This window comes from Lepidochelys kempii, chromosome 5 (assembly GCF_965140285.1).
Source record: "Lepidochelys kempii isolate rLepKem1 chromosome 5, rLepKem1.hap1, whole genome shotgun sequence".
NCBI lineage: Eukaryota > Metazoa > Chordata > Testudines > Cheloniidae > Lepidochelys > Lepidochelys kempii.
Genome location: NC_136384.1, coordinates 74,095,001 through 74,117,564, shown reverse-complemented (window position 1 = coordinate 74,117,564; position 22,564 = coordinate 74,095,001). Strand labels below are relative to the sequence as shown.

At 43.5% G+C, this 22,564-nt stretch overlaps 1 protein-coding gene across 1 annotated transcript in view; it reads right to left on the bottom strand.

The window, feature by feature from the left end:
- Positions 1-12,427: 12,427 nt before the first annotated feature.
- Positions 12,428-22,564, bottom strand: part of LVRN (laeverin) — a 67,302-nt gene continuing 57,165 nt past the window's right edge. The window contains exons 18-20 of the mRNA XM_073344753.2: positions 22,290-22,430; positions 20,203-20,278; positions 12,428-14,344 (exon numbers count right to left, since the gene is read on the bottom strand). Coding sequence (XP_073200854.2) covers positions 14,198-14,344; positions 20,203-20,278; positions 22,290-22,430 — 364 coding nt within the window. The 3' untranslated portion in view covers positions 12,428-14,197. The remainder of the gene's footprint in view (positions 14,345-20,202; positions 20,279-22,289; positions 22,431-22,564) is intronic.

Sequence of the window (22,564 nt, the reverse complement as noted above, 5' to 3'; positions counted from 1 at the left end):
ACAAGATACTTTCAAAGGTGGAGGGGGGGAGAAACAAATGCTCTCTCTGTCTGTGTGATGCTTTTGCCGGGAACAGAACAGGAATGGAGTCTTAGAACTTAGTAAGTAATCTAGCTAGACATGCGTTACATTCTGTTTTGTTTAAATGGCTGAGAAAATAAGCTGTGCTGAATGGAATGTATATTTCTGTTTTTGTGTCTTTTTGTAACTTAAGGTTTTGCCTAGAGGGATTCTCTGTTTTGAATCTGATTACCCTGTAAGGTATTTACCATCCTGATTTTACAGAGGTGATTTTTTTTACTTTTTCTTCTATTAAAATTCTTCTTTTAAGAACCTGATTGCTTTTTCATTGTTCTTAAGATCCAAGCGTTTAGGTCGGTGTTCACCTGTGCAAATTGGTGAGGATTTTTATCAAGCCTTCCCCAGGAAAGGGGATGTAGGGTTTGGAAGGATTTTGGGTAGAAAGACGTTTCCAAGCAGGCTCTTTCCCTATTATATATCTGTTAGATGGTTGGTGGTAGCAAAAAAAAGTCCAAGGGCAAAAGGTAAAATAGTTTGTACCTTGGGGAAGTTTTAACCTAAGCTGGTAAAAATAAGCTTAGTGGGTTTTCATGCAGGTCCCCACATCTGTACCCTAGAGTTCAGATTGGGGAAGGAACCTTGACAGGGGTTCTCAATGGGGGCCACTGTACACCAATACTGAAACCCAGAGCCTGAGCCCCAGCACCCTCCGTGAGGCTGAAGCCTCATTCTGCTGTGCCTGCCACTGGGCTGAAGCCAGCAGCTGCAGGGCTGAATGCCTGAGCCCTGTCAGCTTCCGCGGGGCTGAAGGCAGGAGCCATGGGGCTAAAGCCCCAATCCCTGATGGGCACCTGCCCCCTCCGGGGCTGAAGCCAGGAGTGGCAGAGCTGAATCCCAGATCCTCAGTGCTCCCTATGGAGTAGAAGCCCTCCAAGCTCCTGGGCAGAGTTGGGGGGGGTGGACGACAAGGATGTTGGCTCCCAAAACTGCAGTGCAAGTGCAGGACTGTCCTGGGGACAGGTCCACAGCCCCGACACCTCCTTCTCTCCCCACCTCCTGGCCAGTTCAGAGGCGGAAACCTGGAGCCGGGCAGTGTGGAGCAGCTGCTTTTTGGGCTGGTGTCTCCTCTCCTGCTGCTGGTGCAGGGGGTTGAAGCTGCTCCTCAGCTCCCAGCCCCCTTTTCTCTCATAGCTGGTAAGAGCTGCAGGAGTCAGGGACCTGGCTCCATGGCTGGCAGAGTTCTCAGGAACTGGGACCATAGGGGAGCCCTCCCAGCACACAGCCCCTAGCTACTCCCTCCTTGCACCTTGAGCTATCCCCGCCCACACACAGCCCCTAGCTACCCCTCTTACTGCTCCCTGAACTATCCCCATGCCCACACACAGCCCCTAGGTACTCCCTCCCTGCATCCTGAGCTGTTTTTGAAAATTTTTGAGTTGAGCCCGCCACCTTTGAGTTATAATTTTTGGTTGTATCTCCAACCAAGACAGGCTGGGTGGCCTGCTGAGGTGAATCAGAGAGTGGAGATGGCATTCCCTCCCTGGACCCATCATGTGAAGCTAGCTTGAGCCCCGCTAGCCCCTGCCCCCAAAATAGAAGTCAAACTACGCTTATGCCGGAGGCCCCCCTTTCCCTGCTGGGCCCTGGAGTTCTTATAGTCTGTTGGGGGTGGGTGGGTGGAGATGGCTACTGCATAGTTCTGATTGATTGCTGTTGAACTCACTTGAATACGAGCAATTTTACCAGGTGTCCTGTATTCAGCATAGGGAAATATGGTCACTCTACACTGGGAGGAATTTATTCTGCAGGTACATGGAACTATCTAATTTCACTTTCAGTTTGTAATGGGGAAAAGTGAGGCAAACACCCTCCCCAGTAAAATTAAATAGAAATAAAAAATAACTTGGCTGTGCACCTGAAACACTCATTGTTTCTGCTGCCTGGTTATTCTTAGATAAAGCAACAGGACACAACTGACTGGTGTTTTGCCAATTAATGCCTCTGGTGCAGCTGAGGTGTGCTTTAATAAGCATTGCTGCATAGTCTGCTCCACAGTGTTCCAGAGCAATTACAAAATGGGCATTGTAGGAAACTAAACAGCAGTTTTTAATGTTTAAAGTTAGTTTGTAAGGTTCCTTTCTCATTATCAAATAATCCACTGAGCTTTCATTATAGGATGTGAAAAATTAGAAGATGTAACACTGTATGGAACGTTAAACTAAGTTCTCTCTGTTTTCTAATATATCCCTCCCCTTGTCCTCACTCCCTACTGCTCTAATTCCCCTCCCCCATATTTCTGACTCCAAAGTCTTTCCTCCCAAATTAATGATACTCATTATGGAGAAAGAAGAGGAGAAAAAACTCTAGCACCTGTAGAGCCATGGGACAATTTTAATGAGTCTGATTTCCAAAGCTGGAGAGACTGTAAATGACTTGTTGCAAAAAAATCCTTTATACCCGCAGATTGTTAATTCCGCTTTAAAAAAATCAACTCAACATGCAGACATGTTGTTCCTCCTGAAGGAACAAGATTTAGAAGCAGATCTGCACATCACAAATCTCATAAAATTATTTTAGTGTCTCTTCCAGTGAGACATAAGAGAGCCAGTAAGAGACACTGCTTCTCCCCTGCCATCACTATCTTTAACAGCAGCTACAAACATCTTGTTTTTTCCTTTTCATCAGATTCAGCCCTTCTGATGAAGGCTTGAGACACATGACTACCCTTTGAATTATGTACAGTGTGAATACACTTTTGTGTTTAAAAAAAACATCTAAAATAATTTCTGATCAGCTGATTAATGTTCCAGTGAGATTGGAAAATGCAAGTCCAAAAGTTACGGAAGAGTTACTGAAGCAACACAAGCACAGAAGTTCAAGACTTGCAGTGAGACAATAATACAATGGCCCAGTGCACAGCCACTTCTCTGGTGACCTCAAGGGCTGGTGTAGTATTTAATTTTCCATTTAAAAAATTAAACTTCTAGACTTCAGGGTTGCAAATAAACTTTCTGAATGAGCACCAATAGTGCCAACAATGTGCCAATAGTGTGCCAACAATGCCCCTGTGCCATGTACATTGGCCAAACCGGACAATCTCTATGCAAAAGAATAATTGGACACAAATCAGACATCAAGAATTATAACATTCAAAAACCACTGGGAGAACACTTCAGCCTCCCTGGTCACTCAATTTCAGACCTAAAAGTCGCAATTCTTCAACAAAAAAAAACTTCAAAAACAGACTCCAATGAGAAACTGCAGAATTGGAATTAATTTGCAGACTGGACACCATTAAATTAGGCTTGAATAAAGACTGGGAGTGAATGGGTCATTGCACAAAGTAAAAACTATTTCCCCATGCTAATTTTTCCCCTAGTGTTACTCTCACCTTTTTGTCAACTGTTTGAAATGGGCCATCCTGATTATCACTACAAAAAGGTTTTTTTTTCTCCTGCTGATAATAGCTCACCTTAATTAATTGATCTCGTTACAGTTGGTATGGCAACACCCATTTTTTCATGTTCTCTGTGTGTGTTTATATATAATCTTCCTACTGTATTTTCCACTGCATGCATCCGATGAAGTGGGTTTTAGCCCACAAAAGCTTATGCCCAAATAAATTTGTTAGTCTCCAAGGTGCCACAAGTACTCCTCGGGTTTTTTGCACCAATAGTGTGAGTCTGTAAATAGACAGATTGAATCAATAGCACCAAGATTGCTATGAATGCACCATTTATTTCAATGACATATTGAATCTGAAACCCAAAGATAAGTTCCATGTGAAAAATGTTAACTGTTTCTCTGCTGATCATTTTGGTAGAAACTCCTTTGGGATGGGGAATAGATTTTGAGTAGGGTAGCATGCCAGAATTCTTTTAAATGATCCTGGTTAAAAAGTATAGATAAGATGGCCCCTTCCTTACTCATACCCTGACTCCTACAATCTCTCGCTCTGACACACACCCTTCTGTAACTTTCCTCTTTATCTCATCCCAACACATACAGTTATACCTAATTAAACTGAATTTCAGAAGATATCACAAAGCAGTTTAAAAATCATGCAGAACATATATTTGGGATTCACAGTATGCTATACCTTGGAGTGGATGTGTGTGATGCAGAAAAAATTGTCTATGATTTTAATGTTATTAATACCTGGGACATTTAAATAAAAAGCAGTTGTTTTGATTGTTTAAATTTCTAATTTTAGAGTAAATTTTGGTAACTATCACTGACAATCAAATGCTGATTGGCACAAGCTTGACTGACCTTAAAGGGTTCTGTATTAATGATCCATGTTTAGACAAAATTCTCCTCCAGAATAGTGGAATAGATTTGATTCTGAAGTGAAGACAAGTCAGAACCATGTTTAGCAGTTTTCATGACTTCTGCAGAAAATCAAAACTCCAACAAAGTTAATCAACATGGTGTGGTCCCATGTCTTCTGCAACACTGAGCTGTTTGGGATTACTAACAGTGGTATGATTGATTTGTAACTGGATAACATGCATGGTACATTTTATAGCATAGATGGGACCAACATCTTGCCCTCCCTCTATGGATCCCTCTTCTTCTATCACTCACTGCTCCATTCTCCTCATAACCTGCTTATAACCTCTCCTCATAACCTCTCATGCTCCTGCTTTCTTCCCTTTTGGATCTCTTCGTTCTTCTGCAATCTTTCACTCTCAGTGGCCTGAGCACCCTCCCTTTCACTTTCTTCCTGGACTCACTTCCCTTGGGTCTTTATTCTCCTTGATCTCAATGTCTGTCTCTCTGCCCTTTTCAGGTCCCTTTCTCAATAAATATCCCATTTCGTTTCTCCTTTAGGGAACTGTTCCCCATTCTCCCCACTACTTTCCTTCTTGTATCCACAACTACCTACTCTTCGGCCCACGGAGACCCCAAATAGCTACCTGTCCCCTTGTAGTCCACACGCACGCCCACACACAAATACATACAGCCTTTTCCCATCTGCCTCTGCAACCTGCACCCCCAGGCAGCTCCTCCGTGGCACACACTCAGCCAGTCAAGAGCTGTCTCTTCCTGGTGTTTGCTCATCTCTCTTTGCACTGAGAACAGGGAGAGGAGGTAACCAGGATGGTAAACAGAAGAGCTTGCTGCTGTGCCTGTAGTGTGGGGGAAGCAACTGCCCAGCAACCCATGGTCATTTTTGCAAAGCTTGCTCGCTTTAACCAAGTGCTGTGAGGAGTAAAAAGGAAGATAACACTCCCTACTGTCTCTCTGTGATGAAAAGCTAAACTTCCCCAACCTTTAGCCGCAAGCAATCCCTTCCCCACACAGCATCCTGCTACCTCTATACTTACAGTCCCCTCCATACGCACACCCCAGTACCTCTAGCCTCTCCACTCACACTGTGATGCCTACAATTTCTTCTTTCACTTACAACCTTGGGGGCTGGGAAGGTGCAAATTAATTGCTGGGCTGGGGGATACAGAATTAATTAATTAGAGTTTTGGAAGAAACTGGAAGCTCCACATCACCAGGCTGCCAGCATGAGCACCTGAAGTGGGGGCCAGAATCAGCTTCCTCTATAAACATGGGAGAGAGCCACACAAGTACTGGGGGTGAGCAGGGGGCGTTCAAAGATCAAAACCCAAAACACACCATCTCATGCTTTTCATGGTCTGACTCATGAGTTTTTCATCTTTGGGATTGGCAAGCTGGTAATGCTGTGCTGTAATTGGGTCCCCTGCAGGGCTGGCCTTACCATGAGGCGAACTGAGGCAGTTGCCTGAGGTGCCAGACTGGGAGGGCGCCACTAGGACCCAGAGTGTAGAAAATTGTGTCTCCTGCTGGTGCATATGTATTCTCTCTGCTCTAGATGCACCGAGATGGTGGAGTGCTGTGCTGGAGGAAGGCGGGCACAAGAGACATAACAGGCAGGCAGGAGAAAAGGTGAGAGGGAATAACAGAAAGCAGCAGGAGCTGCAGGGAGAGAGAGGAAGAGAAGCCTCTTATGCACCTCTCTAGCACCCCCAGGAGCCTGGACAGATTAACACCAGCTTCTCAGGAAGCTTCCTGTTTCCTGCTGCTTCCCTGAACCTACTTGAGGAGAACAGGCAGTCAACTGAAGTAGTAGGAGCCAGTTAGGCCCTTAAGATGCTGATATCTTCCCTCGCTCAGGCCCTGCTACCAGCCTGCTTATTTGTCCCCTTCAACTGAGTGTTGAGAGCCACTATAGCTGGCACAGAACAGCAGTCATGAGTGAAAGAAGAAAATGCCCCTCTGGGGCAGCATTCAGAAAAAGAAAGCAAGCAAAAGAAGCTTTTCTATCTCCATCTCAAATGGATGTAACCTTGCACATTCCTGAAGAAAAGTGTAGTTCAGAGAGGAGTGTGGTGGAGGAGCAAGAAACAGCTGCTGCTGAGTTTAGTTCCTTAAGTCTAGATGATCCAGGACTGTGGACCCACTTGAGCAGTAGCCTAAGGGACTTCCTTGTACTGCATGGATCACAGCAAGTGAAAAACTTCATGTTCCCCAAAGACAATGAAAATAGAAGTTTCCATCCAACACATTACTGGCGTGAAATCCCCAAGGTGACAAAGTGGAGAGGCCATGGCTTATGTACTCAAAAACCCAAAATGCTGCATACTGTTTTTGTTGCAAACTCTTCCAGTCTAATGTTCCAGCCACATTGGGTTCTACAGGAACAAATGTCTGGAAAAATCTGGCTAGAAATCTGGCATGCCATGAGAAGGCAGCAAATTACCAGACAGCATTCCATAGGTGGAAAGAGCTTGAGATGAGACTAAGGTTAAAGGCCACCACAGATGATCAGCATCAAGAGAAGATTGCCTCAGAGTCTCTTTACTGGCAAAATGTTCTGAAAAGGCTCATTGCCATTGTGAGAATGCTTGCTACCCAAAACCTAGCACTGCATGGCACTTCAGATCAGCTGTACGTGCCACACAATGGAAACTTCCTTAAAATAGTGGAGCTGATGGCTGAGTTTGATGCTGTACTCCAGGAGCATCTAAGAAGAGTCACCACCCAAGAAATGTACACACACCACTACCTTGGAAAAGCAATTCAAAATGAGATCATACAGTTACTGGCAACAAAAGTCAAACAGAAGATTGTGGCAGATCTGAAGTCAGCAAGATATTACTCTGTTATTCTGCACGCCTGACATCAGCCATATGGAACAAATGACTTTAATGGTGTGGTTTGTAACAACAACAGAACCTAGTGAAAATGTCCCTGCAATGGTGACTGTCAGAGCATTTTCTAGAATTTATTGACATTGATGATACTACAGGAGCTGGTATGACAAATGTGCTTCTTAAAAAGCTGGAAGATACAGGAATTGTGATAGCTGACATGGGCGGTCAGGGCTACGATAATGGTGCCAACATGAGAGGAAAGAAGAGAGGAGTGCAGACACGAATCCGAGAGTTAAACCCTTGAGCTTTTTTTGTCCCATGCAGTTCTCATTCATTGAACTTGGTGGTCAGTGATGCAGCATCAGCTCCTAGTGAGGCTGCTGAATTTTTTAATGTAGTTCAAAGCATCTGTGTATTTTTCTCTGCATCAACTCATCAATAGCAAATTTTGAAGCAGCATCTGGGAACATCCTCTCTGACACTGAAACCACTGAGTGCCACATGATGGGAAAGTCAAGTGGAGGCGATAAAGCCTATCAAACACCAAATTGGGAAGATAGATAATGCCATAATTGCCATTATGGAGGATAATGCTATGACAGGAATTGTTCATGGGAAAACAGTGGCAGAGGGAAATGGAATCACCAGAAACATACATAACTTCAAATGTCTGTGTGGCTTAGTGTTGTGGCATGACATACTGTTTGAAATAAATGTTGTAAGCAAGAGACTCCAAGGTGTTGACCTTGATATATCTGGACCAATGGAACAACTGGACAAAGGAAAGTCATACCTACAGTCTTACTGATCAGATGAGGGATTTCAAAACATTCTGAAGAATGCACAGAAGTTGGCAGAGGAACTTCACACTGAAGCTATTTTCCCACCCATTCAAGAATACAAGCATCACCGAAGAAGAAGACATTTTGATTACGAGGCACGGGATAATCCCATAAGAGACCCCAAACAACAATTCAAAGTTAATTCTTTAACCAGGTGCTAGATTGTGTAATACAGTCAGTTGAACGTTTCCTGCAGCTCAAGGAACACAGCCGTATATTTGGGATGTTGTATGATATTCCAAAACTCCTCATTATACCTGAAGAAGACCATCACCAGCAATGCAGGACACTAGAGACAGTGTTGACACATGATGACATGTGCGATATTGATGTGAGTGATTTAGGCGATGAACTTTCAAGATACATTTCAGCAGGATCAACTCCAAAGACTGTTCTGGAATATATGTGCACAAATAAGATGACCACCCTCTTTCCAAATGCTTTTGTTGCTCTGCACATACTTTTAACACTTCCTGTAACCGTTGCCAGTGGAGAACGCAGCTTCTCCAAGCTGAAGTTAATAAAAACACATCTACGCTCCACAATGACTCAGGAGAGGCTGGTCAGCCTCGCAACCATCTCAATAGAGATTGAGCTGGCCCAGACTGTGCACCTTCAGCAGGGAGCAGTTCACATCTTTGCAACCAAGGAGGCACGGAAGGCACCACTTTGATTATTCAAACAGATAAAAATGCCAGTGTTTACTATGCAGACAAGAAAAGTTACATTTGCTGTTCAGGCATCTGAAAGTTAAATGTTACTTAGAATTTTTGAACAAGGCATTTTAAGTTCTCCTTTATTGGGGTAGGTGGCAGAGTAGAACAGGAAGAAGGCAGAATTGAGACCTTTCAAAGTTTTGGCCCAAGCGAGGGGGCATGGGGATGTCATTTTTGCTTCCTGCCTCAGGTGCCAAAATGTTGTGGGCCGGCTCTGATCCCCTGGCATAGTAAAATGCGTAGTAAGGCTGATAGGGGAGCCCAGGCACTCCCATTCCATCAGGCTCTAACCCAGAGCCCTTTGAGGGCAATCAGTGATCTGACAGCCAGGGGCACTTAAGGCTGCCCTCCCTGGGCCACTTCCTACCACCTCCCTGCAATTGTCCCAAGGGTAAGATGGTGTGAAGGGTGTCCGTTCACCAGAAGAGGTCTTCCAGCAGCTGTGCAACATGGGAGCTTCCTTTCTCTCGGGACGGCAACTGCTTCCTCCTGTGGTGTGGGCCTCCCTCCTGAGTCAGACCAGGTTTACAGCTTTCCCCTGCCAGGGTAGTCCAAACAAAACAAAGGGAATTAGCACAACCCAGAGTTCATATGAGAGGGAGTAGGGGATGCTTCCCTGTCAGGCTCTCTCTGTAGCAGGACCTCCCTTCTCTCAGGGAAGGATCTTTGGGCAATTGTTTAGGGAGAAATTCTGCCGTTCTTTCCGCTCTCCTCTGCTGAAGTTACAGGTCTGCTTTCTTTCCTGGTCTACCACCAAGTGAGCTGTTCTCCTGCCTTTTAACTCCTCCTCCAGCTGGTGCATTTTCTAGGGGCAGGGCAGGGCAGGGCTGGCTGAGCCCAGAGTAGTTCCTTACCCCTTTATTGCCTAGTGTGGTGTTTGTACACCCCATCACATCTTCCTTCCTAGTTCTTTGACCAATTCTCCTCCTCCCATTCTCTTAGGTCTCCCCTTTCTCCTGCAGTTCCTCTCACTTTCTTCCCCAGTCTCCCCCCCCTTGAGTCCGGTTCCTCATGCTTCTCCTCCATCGTGCCTCTTTTCTGCCCTCCCTCCCAATATACCTTCTCTTCTGCGCCTCCCTTATCACTAACATCCCTGCATCTCTCTCTCTCCTTGCAGTTCCTGCCAGTTCACTTCTGACCTCAGCAACTCCTTCCTGCCCCCATGGCCACCTCACCCTTAGCACACCCACAGCAGCTTTCTCTGACTCTGCCTTCCAGAGACCGTCCCCTGCAGCAGCACAGTAACCTCTGTTTGCAAGACAGCATAGCAGTAAATCAGAGAAATGTGCGTGGGGCAAGGAGCTGAGTTTGGGACAACTGTAAAGAGCAGGTGGGGAGGCAATGATGAGCCTTATCTCAAACCTTGCATCACGATAGCTACAATTTGTCCTCACAGCCCACCACCTACCACCTCCCCCATCACAGCCCAGCAACTATAACTGCTTCTCTCAATGGAGCTACACTAATTATGCCAGTTGAAGTCCCTGACCTTTTTTCCTACCCAACACTTTTCCTCTCTGTCCATTCGCATTATCTACAACCTCCGCTCTTCACACCTTGTCATCTACAACCTCCTTTCCTCACCCATCTTCCCCACACATACACACTGACAGCTATATGCACCTCAACACCTACACACACCCTGTGATTTGCTTGCCAAACCCCATAATTTCCTAGTCCTGAATCCTTCACACTAAAGTCACTTTCAGCACCAAGCTGCCAGTCAGCAGCCTTCCCTTCACCTCCACCATGCTCCAGCCAACCACAGTCCCCCTGCAGTAACAGCAACTTCTCCCAGTCACTTCTCTTCCCTTGGCTGCATCATCTGTTTCCCTGTTCTGAGCCTTTACTCTTCATAGTCACTCCTGCCTACTTGTCACCCTACTATTGGCCACGGAGTCTGAGTGCAGGGCCACTAGCAGTGTGAGATAGTCCATTCTGGTTGGGCTCCCTCTCAACCTCTTACTTCCCTGGCACTTCCAAGTAGAGCTGTGCAGTTTGCTGAAAATTCCAAAAAAAGTTGAGTAAAAATAAAATAACTTTGCATCAAACCATAAACATTTGTTACAAAATTTGGTGAATTAATATATATATTACAAAAATCACTTTGTGGGTCAAACAAAATATTTCATTTGACCTGAAACAAAATGTTTTCTTTTGATTTTGAATTTTTAAAAAAAACCACATAAAAAAAACTTTAAAAATTTTTTAAACTAAAATTAAAGGAAACTTCAAAATGAAAATTCATTTCAACCTGAAAAATTGAAATGGTTCCTATAGAAAATGAGAACCAAAACATTTTGATTTTTTGGAAGTTTTTTAGGGTTTTTGTTTGTTTTGGTTTTGGGGTTTGTTTTTACTGAAACAATTCTGCAAAATTGACACATTTGCAAAATGTTTTGGTGTCACTAATCTGCATTTTTTGCTGGAAAAAAAGCTTTGGTCAAAAATTTTTACTCAGCTTTACTTCCTACTCTTAGGCAGCTTGCCAATGAATCACCCATGCCAGTCAAAGCTTGGCATTCCTTTGGCATTCCCATCCACCTCCCTTAACTAGCTGTTGCTCCCTGCAGCCTACAAGGAGCACACAGTTCTTCATGCTGGGCCTGGCAAAAGAACACTCTCAGCAGGACTCAGCCTCTATTTAAGTGAATGCAGTAAAATGTGTTTTGTAGACGTCATTCTCACAGAAACTGAATGTAAAGTGTGGGTGAAGGGTCATTATTTTTGTAGTCCAAAACTTAAGTCTCATAACACATATCCTTTTCCATAAAGAGAATTGATACATTGATTGTGATCTGTTTTGTTTTCTCTAATGCACTTAACATAAATTAGGTTTTAGCTGAACTGAATTGAGAACTGTAATAAATGAGGAAATAATAAATACTACAAACTATATATGTGTTATTGACATGCCCTCAGAAAGATAACAGAGGAAATTCATATTAATTGCTTTTTACATATTGATTGCCCAGTTGCTACTTCTCTCTTGACCTGAACAGACCAAAGAGATTAGTTCCATGATGACTTGTCTTGCTACAAACTAAGGGCAAGTTAGCATCAAAAAAGAATTACACCAAGCAGGCTGAAGTAGTTTTTCTTGACAGCTATAGTATGAGAGAGATCTGACATTAATTGTGGATCAGCCTCGAATGTTTATATACAATTATATTTTTAAATCAATTGTCTTTGTTCTGGTCGAATTTTAGCATGCCTGGGTCCATAATGGGATCAGTAATTGAGGCTCTCTTTCTCTCACAGAAAATTTTGCTTATGACAGCAGGCTGAAAGGGCAGGGCTAGTACTAGAGATACCATATTGTTATTTTCATCCTTGAACAAATCTAAGTAATTCTCTCCCTGCTATTCTGCCTCTACAGTTATTTCAGACAGAATTACCTGGAAAAGGGATACGTTCTTAGACATGTTTTCAACTGTCTATTCTCAGCAGAGCAAGAAGCAGTAACAAAAGGTAAAAGTTTTGCCTTCCTTTTCTTTGAGTGGCTGCCAACATTAGGCACCAAGTAATTCTGGGTTTCTTCCTGCTATTTAGTCGCAGGCTTGAAAAGAGACATACAATATGGCATACACTCTAGGAAAATCAATCACTATATTGTTGCTGTAAGGATATAAAGGGTATGTTATTAAAGAAGCACACAATTAATCACACAATTAATTGATTTTGAAATATTTTCTTATTTACAATTGCTTTTGTAAATATTTACAGATTGGTGATTAAATTATTAACATATTTTTATTCAGGAAAAAACCTGACATTTCTGTAAACAAGAAAAGGGGAGAATGGTTACAGATAGCTGAGAAAGACAATGGTTTGGATAGGCTGGGTGCTGAAAGTTAGGTATATAAATCCTGCAGTGAGATTGTGTAGAGCTGTGCCCACCTGGGGTAGCCTAGGTGTCATTCCATTCCTTTCCACCTCGCACCAATCCTGCAGGGGGACAAATCAGTCATGCATCTACCTGAAGAAGCTCTAAGTCATGCTAGCAGGGAGCAGCTCCTTTGCGATCCATGATCAGTGGAACATATTGCATTCCGCCCCCAAACTCTCCCCATCCTGGAATGGGTGCTGGGGAGACCAGGAGTGTCTAGCATAGAGCTGGCTACATCATCAGATATGTCCCTTGTGCTGACAGAATTCTCCAGTACTGCCTAAAGGCAGCTTTAATTATACTTTGCACCATTGGAGAGGTGCAGAGGAGACTAAGTGTGTAACTACCCTTTGACCTGGGGTGTGATTCCAAGCTCCAGGAGACACTCCTGCACTAGTTCTGATCAAGCGGGTGTGCTAAAAATAGAGTGTAGCCACAGCCATAGGAGCAGTGGGAGGGGCTACCCACCCGGCGTACGTACCCATCCAAGACCATAGGCACGTACTCAGGGTGGCCAGCCTTTCCTGCTGCCCGTGCTGCCACAGCTACATGTTTCTTCAGGCTGGGAATCGCACCCCCAGCTCCAAGTTTAGACATACCCTTAGTTGGGGCTAAGGATGTGGCTGTCGGCGTCCTCGTATGCGCACTGGGAACCCAACAAAGAATTTTCCACATTGAAAACTCTGATTTTGAAATCCTGGATATTGCTCTGTTTTGTGCTCTTTATTTCCTTTATAACACTGCCTGTTACTTCCTCACTGGGTTTCCCTAAGGTAATGTAATATTACTTTCTTTGTTTATTGGGGTAGTGGTGCAACTTCATTTTTTCATAATTTGTTAACTGTGCAAATAAACAAACCCACAAACTAATACACTTTAACCAAAAGCTAATAGACTTGCTTTAATACTAATGGCCTGAGTTTTATTTGGCTGTCAGTCATCTCCATTAAGCCTAATAATAGGCAGGAAGAAAGTAAAACTTCTACAAATTCTCTAATGAAATTTAGTGTAGATGAAAAAGCACTCAATATATAAAAACGTAAGCTTTGGATTCCTGTAGTGCCTTCCCTCTGAGGATCAAGAGGCACTTCACAAACAAACATTCAAGAGTTAAAGTTCCATAACGCTGCTCTAACTTACATATTATCGTCCCCATTCCCTTTTCACAAATACAAAAACTGAGGCTCAGTGTGATTAAACGACTTGCCTAAAGGTCACACAGCAAGCCAGTGTCAGAACAGAGAATAAAACCCAAGTCTTCTAACTTCAAGTCCTGTGTTTTAACCACAGGGCTGATTCCCCAAAAGTGCTGACATATTTTAAAAATGTTTCTGCAGATTTTTCTTGACTTTATTTAAGAATAAGTCTCTCAAGCATCACTGTCCAGGGAAATAAGATAGATGTAATATGCAGATAGTTTTCTTGCATGTTTTCTGTAGAATTTTATCCTTCCATTGTGAATCAGGTTGGTTTGTGGTTAGAATCTTTGGTTTCGAATATAAATCATGTGCTTCATTTCTTTATTAAATCATAAAATAGTATAAAAATGCTAGCAAGCTATATTCTAATAGAATATATGTGAGAAACAGATTTCAGAAGTCAGTCATCTATATTTTTCCGTAACCAATCAGTAAATCTGGCTATGAGTTTTCTCCTTTCCTTATTTGCAAACTTTGCAAACTGCAATGTTTCAGTAGTAGCAGTCCGTAGATCCTCGTCCAGTGTAGTATTGTAAAAAAGCTGCAACTAAAAAAATATAGATACATAAAGTTAGTCTACAGAGTACTTTGAGTTGAAAAATTGAATGCACTTTCGACAGATGTCTTATAACTGTCTAGATAAGAGCTTGTTTTTTACATTTAGGGTTTAAATTTACATTTAAAGGTACAATACTGATCTCACTGAAATCAATGGGAGTTTTGCATTTGACATCAATGGAGCCAGAATTTGACACTTAAAACTTTAGCTTAGGAAGGTGCTTGCTCTGCAAAGCTCCTATACTGTGGCTTAAATGTTCAAAAGTGATTTTGGGGTCCCAGATTGGGATACCTTAAAGGGGATGATTTTCAGAGTGGGAGTGCCCTGCACTGCTGAAAATTGAGCCCCTTAAAGATGAAAGCAGGAACTCTGCATCTGCGGAGCTTTGAGGCTTCACTGGCCTGGCACCTTTTCTTTTTCAAAGTAGTTCACACTTACAGTTACAGACAGCAGAATTCTGGGGTGAGATTCTGTGCTGTGCCTCTTAGAGGCATAGCATAGAACATAGCCCAGGAGGAAGGGGGTTAAGATGGCTTTAAAGCACTTTTATGCCCTCCTGGTCTTGGGTAAATCTGAGGGCTGGAGAGGCACCCAGTGTAACTTATAGGCTTGCCAAAAAAGGCATGACTTTACTGCAGGATTAATGCATGTTAGCTATCCTGTTGTAAAATCCTAGCACAGACAAGGTGCTGTAGTCTTACCACTAGGTAAACTTGGTGAAGTCCACCAGAGGCAGGGGCGTAGTGTTGATCTTGCCTAGCTCCTCATGGTAAAAATGTCAGTGCCTTGTCCCCACTAGGATTTTACAGTGGGATAGCTAAAGAGCATTAGTCATCCTGCTGTAAACCCCCACCACCACCACCACCACCCAGCTTTGTTGCAGAAAAGACATAGCCTAAGTCAGTGTTTCTCAAATGTGGCCACCAGGGGCTTTTCTTGCAGCCACAGCTTCCTGGACAGTGATTGGGGGGGAGCAGCAACCCCTCCCCAGGGGCCACCAGCAGTGGTTGGGCCCCGCCCCCCTCTGGAGACACACAAGCTGGAAGAGCAGGCAGTCAGTGAGTTCTCCATGTTCCTGAGGATAGTGGAGTTGGGCTTCAGCCCTGGGGTGGCAGACAGCAGGCTCAAGCTGTGGGACTTGAGGCTCTGTCCCCTGGATGTGGGGCTTTGGACTCTGTTCCCTGGCTGCACAGTGGCGGGCTCTGGCCCTGAGCTCACCCCCCTCCCCCATTACCTCTGGCCCCAGCTGCCTCCTCCAGTGCCCCATTGCCTCTGTAGCCACCTCCCCATCCAGGGCTTACTTTGTCCCCGGGCTTGCTGGGGCTGAGTAAGTCTGCTGTGAAAAGTGATATTAACAAACATACAAATATCACTTTTCAGAGCAGACTTACTTATAGCTAGCAAGTCTTTAAAAAAAAAAAAAAAAAAGACAAGCATGTTCAAAGGACCTTATTTGTGTTTCTATTCTGTTTAGGTCCAGTAAAGAACAGACAGCTGTACATTATTTTTATTACCGAGTCTGCAAAAAAAAACAACCCACATAGATAAATCACAATGCTTTGGACATGAATATGTGCATATTTATTTGTTTTTCCTAAAGTATTTTAGGAAAAATTGTCAGAGCAGCCAGCGACCAGCAAGAGTTGGTGGCCGCATTTTGAGGCCACCAAAAATTTGTTGTAAGAACACCTGGCCTAAGTTATGGTAGCCTCCAAGGGCTGCCCTTTGGGCCACACACTGCCCCCCAAACTCCTCCCTGGTGCAGGCTGTAGTCTCATCCCTCACATGCCCTTTTCAGCCCAACATGCCCTCTACAGTATGGTTTGTGAGAGGATCCTCGGAAACAGCTTTATGGCTGTCTTCACAGTGCTTGCTCTGGGGGAAATCTGCCCCCATGCTGGAACCAGAACTTTCAGGGTATGTCTACACTGCATCTGGGAGCGAGCCTCCCAGCATGGATAGACAGACCTTTATGCTAGCTCAGCTTGAGCTAATGCTCTAAAAATAGCAGTGTGGACATTGCAGTTTGGAGTCCTTGGGTCTGAGCTCGGGTCTCCACTGAAGCCGCAACATCCACACTGCTATTTTTAGCTACCTCCAGACAATTTTGTAGTGCAAGTCTGTCTACCTGGGCTGGGAGGCATGCTCCCAGCTGCAGTGTAGACATGTCTTTGGGGTCCCCTTCACACCACACCACCACTTCTCAGCATGAAGGAGCCAGAGCAAGGAGCTCTACACAGATGTATAAAATTTTAGACATCAGCTTTTGATGAATAATTGCTCCCAGGGTACAACTAGAAACAGCTATGATTAATAACTTGGGTTGTTTTTTTCAGACTAGCCTATGCACAAGTTCTATGGACATCTACCTAAAGAGTGACAGAAATGTTGCAAAAGGGGGGGGGGGGCATTTGTAGGCTAGAAAGATCTGAAAAGGCTTTAGTCTGCAGCCATGAATGTAAGATGGAGTCAATTTCTTTGAACTCCTAATTTCCTGAATGGATTTACTTGTACATTTCTGGAAAATACAATCTTTACTCTATGAGTTTGTCCACTCTAGGATTTTTTCCTGGAATAATTTCCTACCATTACAGAAGCTCCACTGGCGGCAGTAACACGGGCCGCACAATCCTAGATTCGGCTTCTGGCAGCCACTGACACTTTAACCATCGTGTCATCTCAGCCTGTTCACAGCAGCTCTACACAACATGTTGTTAAAAATAGCAGCAGCTACTAGTGCCCTGACTACACAATTTAGAGTGACCAGACGTCTTGATGTTAGGGGATTTGTCTTATATAGGCAACTATACCCCTTGAAAAAAAAAAGTCCTGATTTTTGACACTTGCTGTCTGGTCACCCTATCACAATTGCTCCCAGAATTGTTCCTACCAACCGAGCTGCACTGGTGTTAGCATTGGTGGAAATTTTGGGGGAATCCTACAGTAGACAAGGATTGGGAGTAAATGCTGTCATTTTTGTAATAATCAATATTTGTTTTTATGCCTAACAAAAGTTTTAACTGAAAAGCTAACTGCAATGTTAAAATTCCTCCGTAGTGAAATCGTATTGTCTGTACAGGTAAATACATTATAGGGGAGGTTCCTAGTGCCACCTGTTAAAAAAGGTTCCCTGTGTCTGTTTTCAGTTGCTTACAACTTGGTAAAACTTGAACAGTTTAGGCTGAAAATTTCCATGTTCTGAGTCTGCCTCAGACTGAATTATTTGGAAAATTTCGTCCAAAATCATTTCGCCATTTCAAAGAACGAGGTTAGGAAAAAATACATTATTTTGCCCATGTTAAAAATTTCTAGCAACCTTTTTTTGAACAGTTCTAGTGCCCTCATGCTTTGGAGCAGGGACTTGAAATTTGGCAGAGGGGTCTTTGTATCAGGGATGTGCCTTTTGCTGTCCCCATGAAAATCCACTTAGATAAGGCCAAGTTATAAGCCTTTAGGGGAGGAGGGAATCAGTTGGCATTTGCTCAGTAGATACTACTTTGATTATAACAGTTAACTCTCCAAATATTTCATCCTCATTGAGCCTGCTCGAGCCTCTCACAGCTCCTACCTGTAACCAAACTGAGCATGTGCCATCCCACAGAGTTAATGAGCATGCTCCAGCCCAGGGCTACAGGGGCCAAGCTGACCTTTCCCTCTAATGATCAGGTACTACAACTGAGAGCAGGGAACCTCTCTCTCTTTTAAAAAAGGAGTAATTGTGGCACCTTAGAGACTAACCAATTTATTTGAGCATAAGCTTTCGTGAGCTACAGCTCACTTCATCGGATGCATTCAGTGGAAAATACAGTGGGGAGATTTATATACGCAGAGAACATGAAACAATGGGTGTTACCATACACACTGTAAGGAGAGTGATCACTTAAGATGAGCTAATACCAGCAGGAGAGCAGGGCGGGGGAAACTTTTGTAGTGATAATTAAGGTGGGCCATTTCCAGCAGTTGACAAGAACGTCTGAGGAACAGTGTGTGTGTGGGGGGGGGGGCGAGGGGAATAAACATGGAGAAATAGTTTTACTTTGTGTAATGACCCATCCCAGTCTCTATTCACGCCTAAGTTAATTGTATCCAGTTTGCAAATTAATTCCAATTCAGCAGACTCTCATTGCACAACAGAACCACTAACCCAGGAACCTATCCTTGCAACAAAGCCCGTTGCCAACTGTGTCCACATATCTATTCAGGGGACACCATCATAGGGCCTAATCACATCAGCCGCACTATCAGAGGCTTGTTCACCTGCACATCCACCAATGTGATATATGCCATTGTGTGCCAGCAATGCCCCTCTGCCATGTACATTGGTAAAACTGGACAATCTCTACGCAAAAGAATAAATGGACACAAATCAGACGTCAAGAATTAGAACATTCAAAAACCAGTCGGAGAACACTTCAATCTCTCTGGTCACTCGATTAGAGATCTAAAAGTGACCATTCTTCAACAAAAAAACTTCAGAAACAGACTCCAACGAGAGACTGCTGAATTGGACTTAATTTGCAACCTGGATACAATTAACTTAGGCTTGAATAGAGACTGGGAGTGGATGGGTCATTACACAAAGTAAAACTATTTCCCCATGTTTACCCCCCCCCCCACTGTTCATCAGACGTTATCAACTGCTGGAAATGGCCCACCTTGATTATCACTAAAAAAGGTTCCCCGCCCCCCCTCCGCCCCCGCTCTCCTGCTGGTATTAGCTCATCTTAAGTGATCACTCTCCTTACAATGTGTATAAAAACACCCATTGTTTCATGTTCACTGTGTATATAAATCTCCCTACTGTATTTTCCACTGAATGCATCCGATGAAGTGAGCTGTAGCTCACGAAAGGTTATGCTCAAATAAATTTGTTAGTCTCTAAGGTGCCACAAGTACTCCTTTTTGCGAATACAGACTAACATGACTGCTACTCTGAAACCTGTCTCTCTTTTGGTATCAATGGACCTCCACTGGGCCCAGGAAGCCATCTTATCCAAATGCACAGGGGACAAAACCCAGACCCAAGGAATGAAAGGGAGTAGACTGGCACAAGGAGTCTGGTGAGACTGGGACTGGAATAGGAAAAGAAACTGTGATTGGGAATTGGTGGGGGGCCTGGAAGTTGTTGGACAAAGGGACTGGGTCTAGGAGCTGGAAGAGGCAAGGACAGGTTGGATGGGGAGCCTGGGAGCCCAGGGGAGGATGCTGTGATTGGTTGGGCAATGAGACTGGGAGCTGGAGATTGGTTAGGCAGGGAGGCTAGGATTGGAAGCTGGGGGGTGGGCAGGGGAGCAAGGCAAGGAGACTGGGACTGGGGGCCAGAGGGAGGAATGTTGGCGGGTTAAATCTGGGCTTTTGGTGCTTCCTTGAGAAGCTGATATGAAGGAAGAGGATGGGGACAAGGGTTCCCATGACAGTTGCCTCCTGATGAGGATGATGTCTCACTGAGTAAGAGCATGGGGCTGGGTGCAGGGGAGAGAACTTGGAGCTGGGGACATGGCAATATGGGGGGAAAGCACAGGGCTGGGTGTGGGGCAGCAGGAGGGGTCCGTGTGTAGAGCTAGGTGCACGGGGGAGAAACAGGTCTGCGTGAAGAGAAAGTGGGGGATTTGGTCTGGGTACATGGCATGGGAGGGAGAGCTCTGTGCCCCATCCTTAGGAAAATTCTGGTTGCACCCCTATCTCTATGTCTCAACAAAAACCACAATGAGTTTCCATATATTTATTCAATACAATTCATGTTTTCCATTTCTTTTTAAGAAATATGTAATTTTAAAAAATACTATTTACAAATTGACAGCAAGATTTAAATTAGTTATTTATCCAATGGCATATAAGTAACTTACCTCTTGGATCTGTAAATCTGTATTGACAAAGTTTTCCATAATTCTCAATAATCTCTGTAGTATTCCATTCCCATGCCTATAAAGTAATATAAATATCAGTCAGGAAGAGAAGCATTTTGATAATATGTTGGTAAATATGCCATCAGCCTGAGTTCCTCTTCTGCAAGCATATTCGCCAAGCCTAATCTATTATTATGTTGAAACTTTGAAACTGAAATTTAGTAGTCTGAGTTCTCTCCTCCCCGCCATTATTTAAAGAAATATTCTCAGAGTTTAAATTTGTGAGGCAAATATTTATGCTGGATGCAGAGTGCAGTTTACAAATAATTTTCCTTTCTGTAAAAGATTTGCTCTCACTCTAGGGTAAATAGACAGGAATCATCTGACTTTTCTAATCGGGTAAACTCTGCCATTTATACACAGCTAAAAATCATAATCAAGTTAGAAGAGACTAGAATAATATGCTCATCCATTGTCAGTCACATGCAAATAATCAGGTGCAAGAGTTTGAAGGAGGAAGAGAAATACCAGTGTATTGAATCAGAGCCATGGCATATTATGATATAAAAGATACTAGGGACTATATCCAGCCCTGGAGTAAGCAAGGTTAAATAATCATTTAATTCAATGGGAGTTATGCCCCTTTCATCATTTGCCCTAGTAGGATTAAAATGTAGTTTCAGATATCTCAGTATATTCCTATTGGCAGGGTTTTCATTTGAAAGTGGGGGACCAGATTCACAACAGATTTCACATCAGTATAATTGTGCAGTGATCCACAGTGGCACAAAAATTCTGCCAGGGGACAGGTGGTGGTGGCAAAAGATGCCACAACTGGCCCTACACTGGGTTATCGTTAGGGACTAAGTTATGTTGCACACACGCAAGATCAAATGACTGCTCTACGTTATACCACAGTAATGGTCCTCTTGGGACCATTCTGCCAGCCAAGGGATAGCAGGAGTGCAAAAGGATACAACCACATCCCATCCCACTTTTGTTCCACCTCCTGTGCTGGGGGGGCTAGTAGCACATGGTGTAAATGAGGCTATCCCAGCTTTATGCCATGCAGGACTCCCCTATGCAAGCATCTAACATTTCCAAATAAGAATGCATTTTCCTACTATATAAAAGCTGACTGCATGTTTGCCATACAATTTGTCCCAGGCTTTACTCGGTAAAGAGGCTGAACTGGAAAGTTTCATATTTATATACAGGAAGCCTGTATTGTCTTAAACCATTATATTGATAGCCTTGATAAACTCATGATGGATAAAACGAAAGAGCAATAGCATTTTCCATCTGAAAGTTTGGATGCCCATCTGATCCAAAAGCGTTCCTGCCCACTCACCCTTCCCCCCACCATGTCTGACCACTCTTTAAACCTCCTCTGTTCATTCTCCTTGCTTCCGGAATCATACTACACATATACCAATCCTTCCTTTTTAATCTGCCCCCAACATCTCATTCATAGATGACCAGCCATTCTCCTGCCACAACATTTGGACCATACCCTTTCCTACTCTTACCAATGAGTTATAGGATCCAACTATCTTCCAGTGCTTCCAATTTAAATATTTGTGCTGTATGGAGTGTATGGAACTCTGGAGTATACCAGTTTGCATGCTATTTAACAAACAGTAAACCCTCACATTTTTTAAATGTTTTTCGCCACAAAGCACTTTAAAAGGTAGCACTATGAGTCAGATTTTTAAATGCTCACCATCTTACAGTTGGGGCCAGATTTTCAGAAAAGCTCAGCTCCCATTTAGTCACCAAAATAGGGTCCAGATTTTTCAAAGCGGGTCAGCACCCCTTAGCTCCCATTGAAACATTTACGGGGACACAAGCATACTTCTGTTGAGCTCTTCCAGGCACTTATTTTGGTGCCCTAATGAAAACTGAGCCCTTCTGATAATTCTATCCTTTCTATGTAGGAATCACTTAGACCACCATGGAAATGCAGGCACTTCTGGAGTAGAACATCTGCAATTGGGCTCTACAGCTCAAACTTAAGGTAGAGAAGAGAGTCAGAGAAACAACTGTAGAAATAAAGATGAATTACATCATTTGGTTGCTCACCATACCTTTCATTTAAAAGTAGCCAATTTTCTGTTACAAATTCCCAAGCTATGCGTTGGCCAATCTCAGTAGATGCCACATTTGAAATGATTATGGCCGTATTATTAGAAGACAATAATGAATTGTTGAGTGAGTACTGCAAATATCTGTTGGAAAAATACATTGAAAATATAACTATTTAGAATACAAACATTGACCTTATGAGCTGCCTGTATCATTAGAGTATCATGTTTAATATAGCAGAGTAGCAGCTGTGTTAGTCTGTATCTGCAAAAAGAAA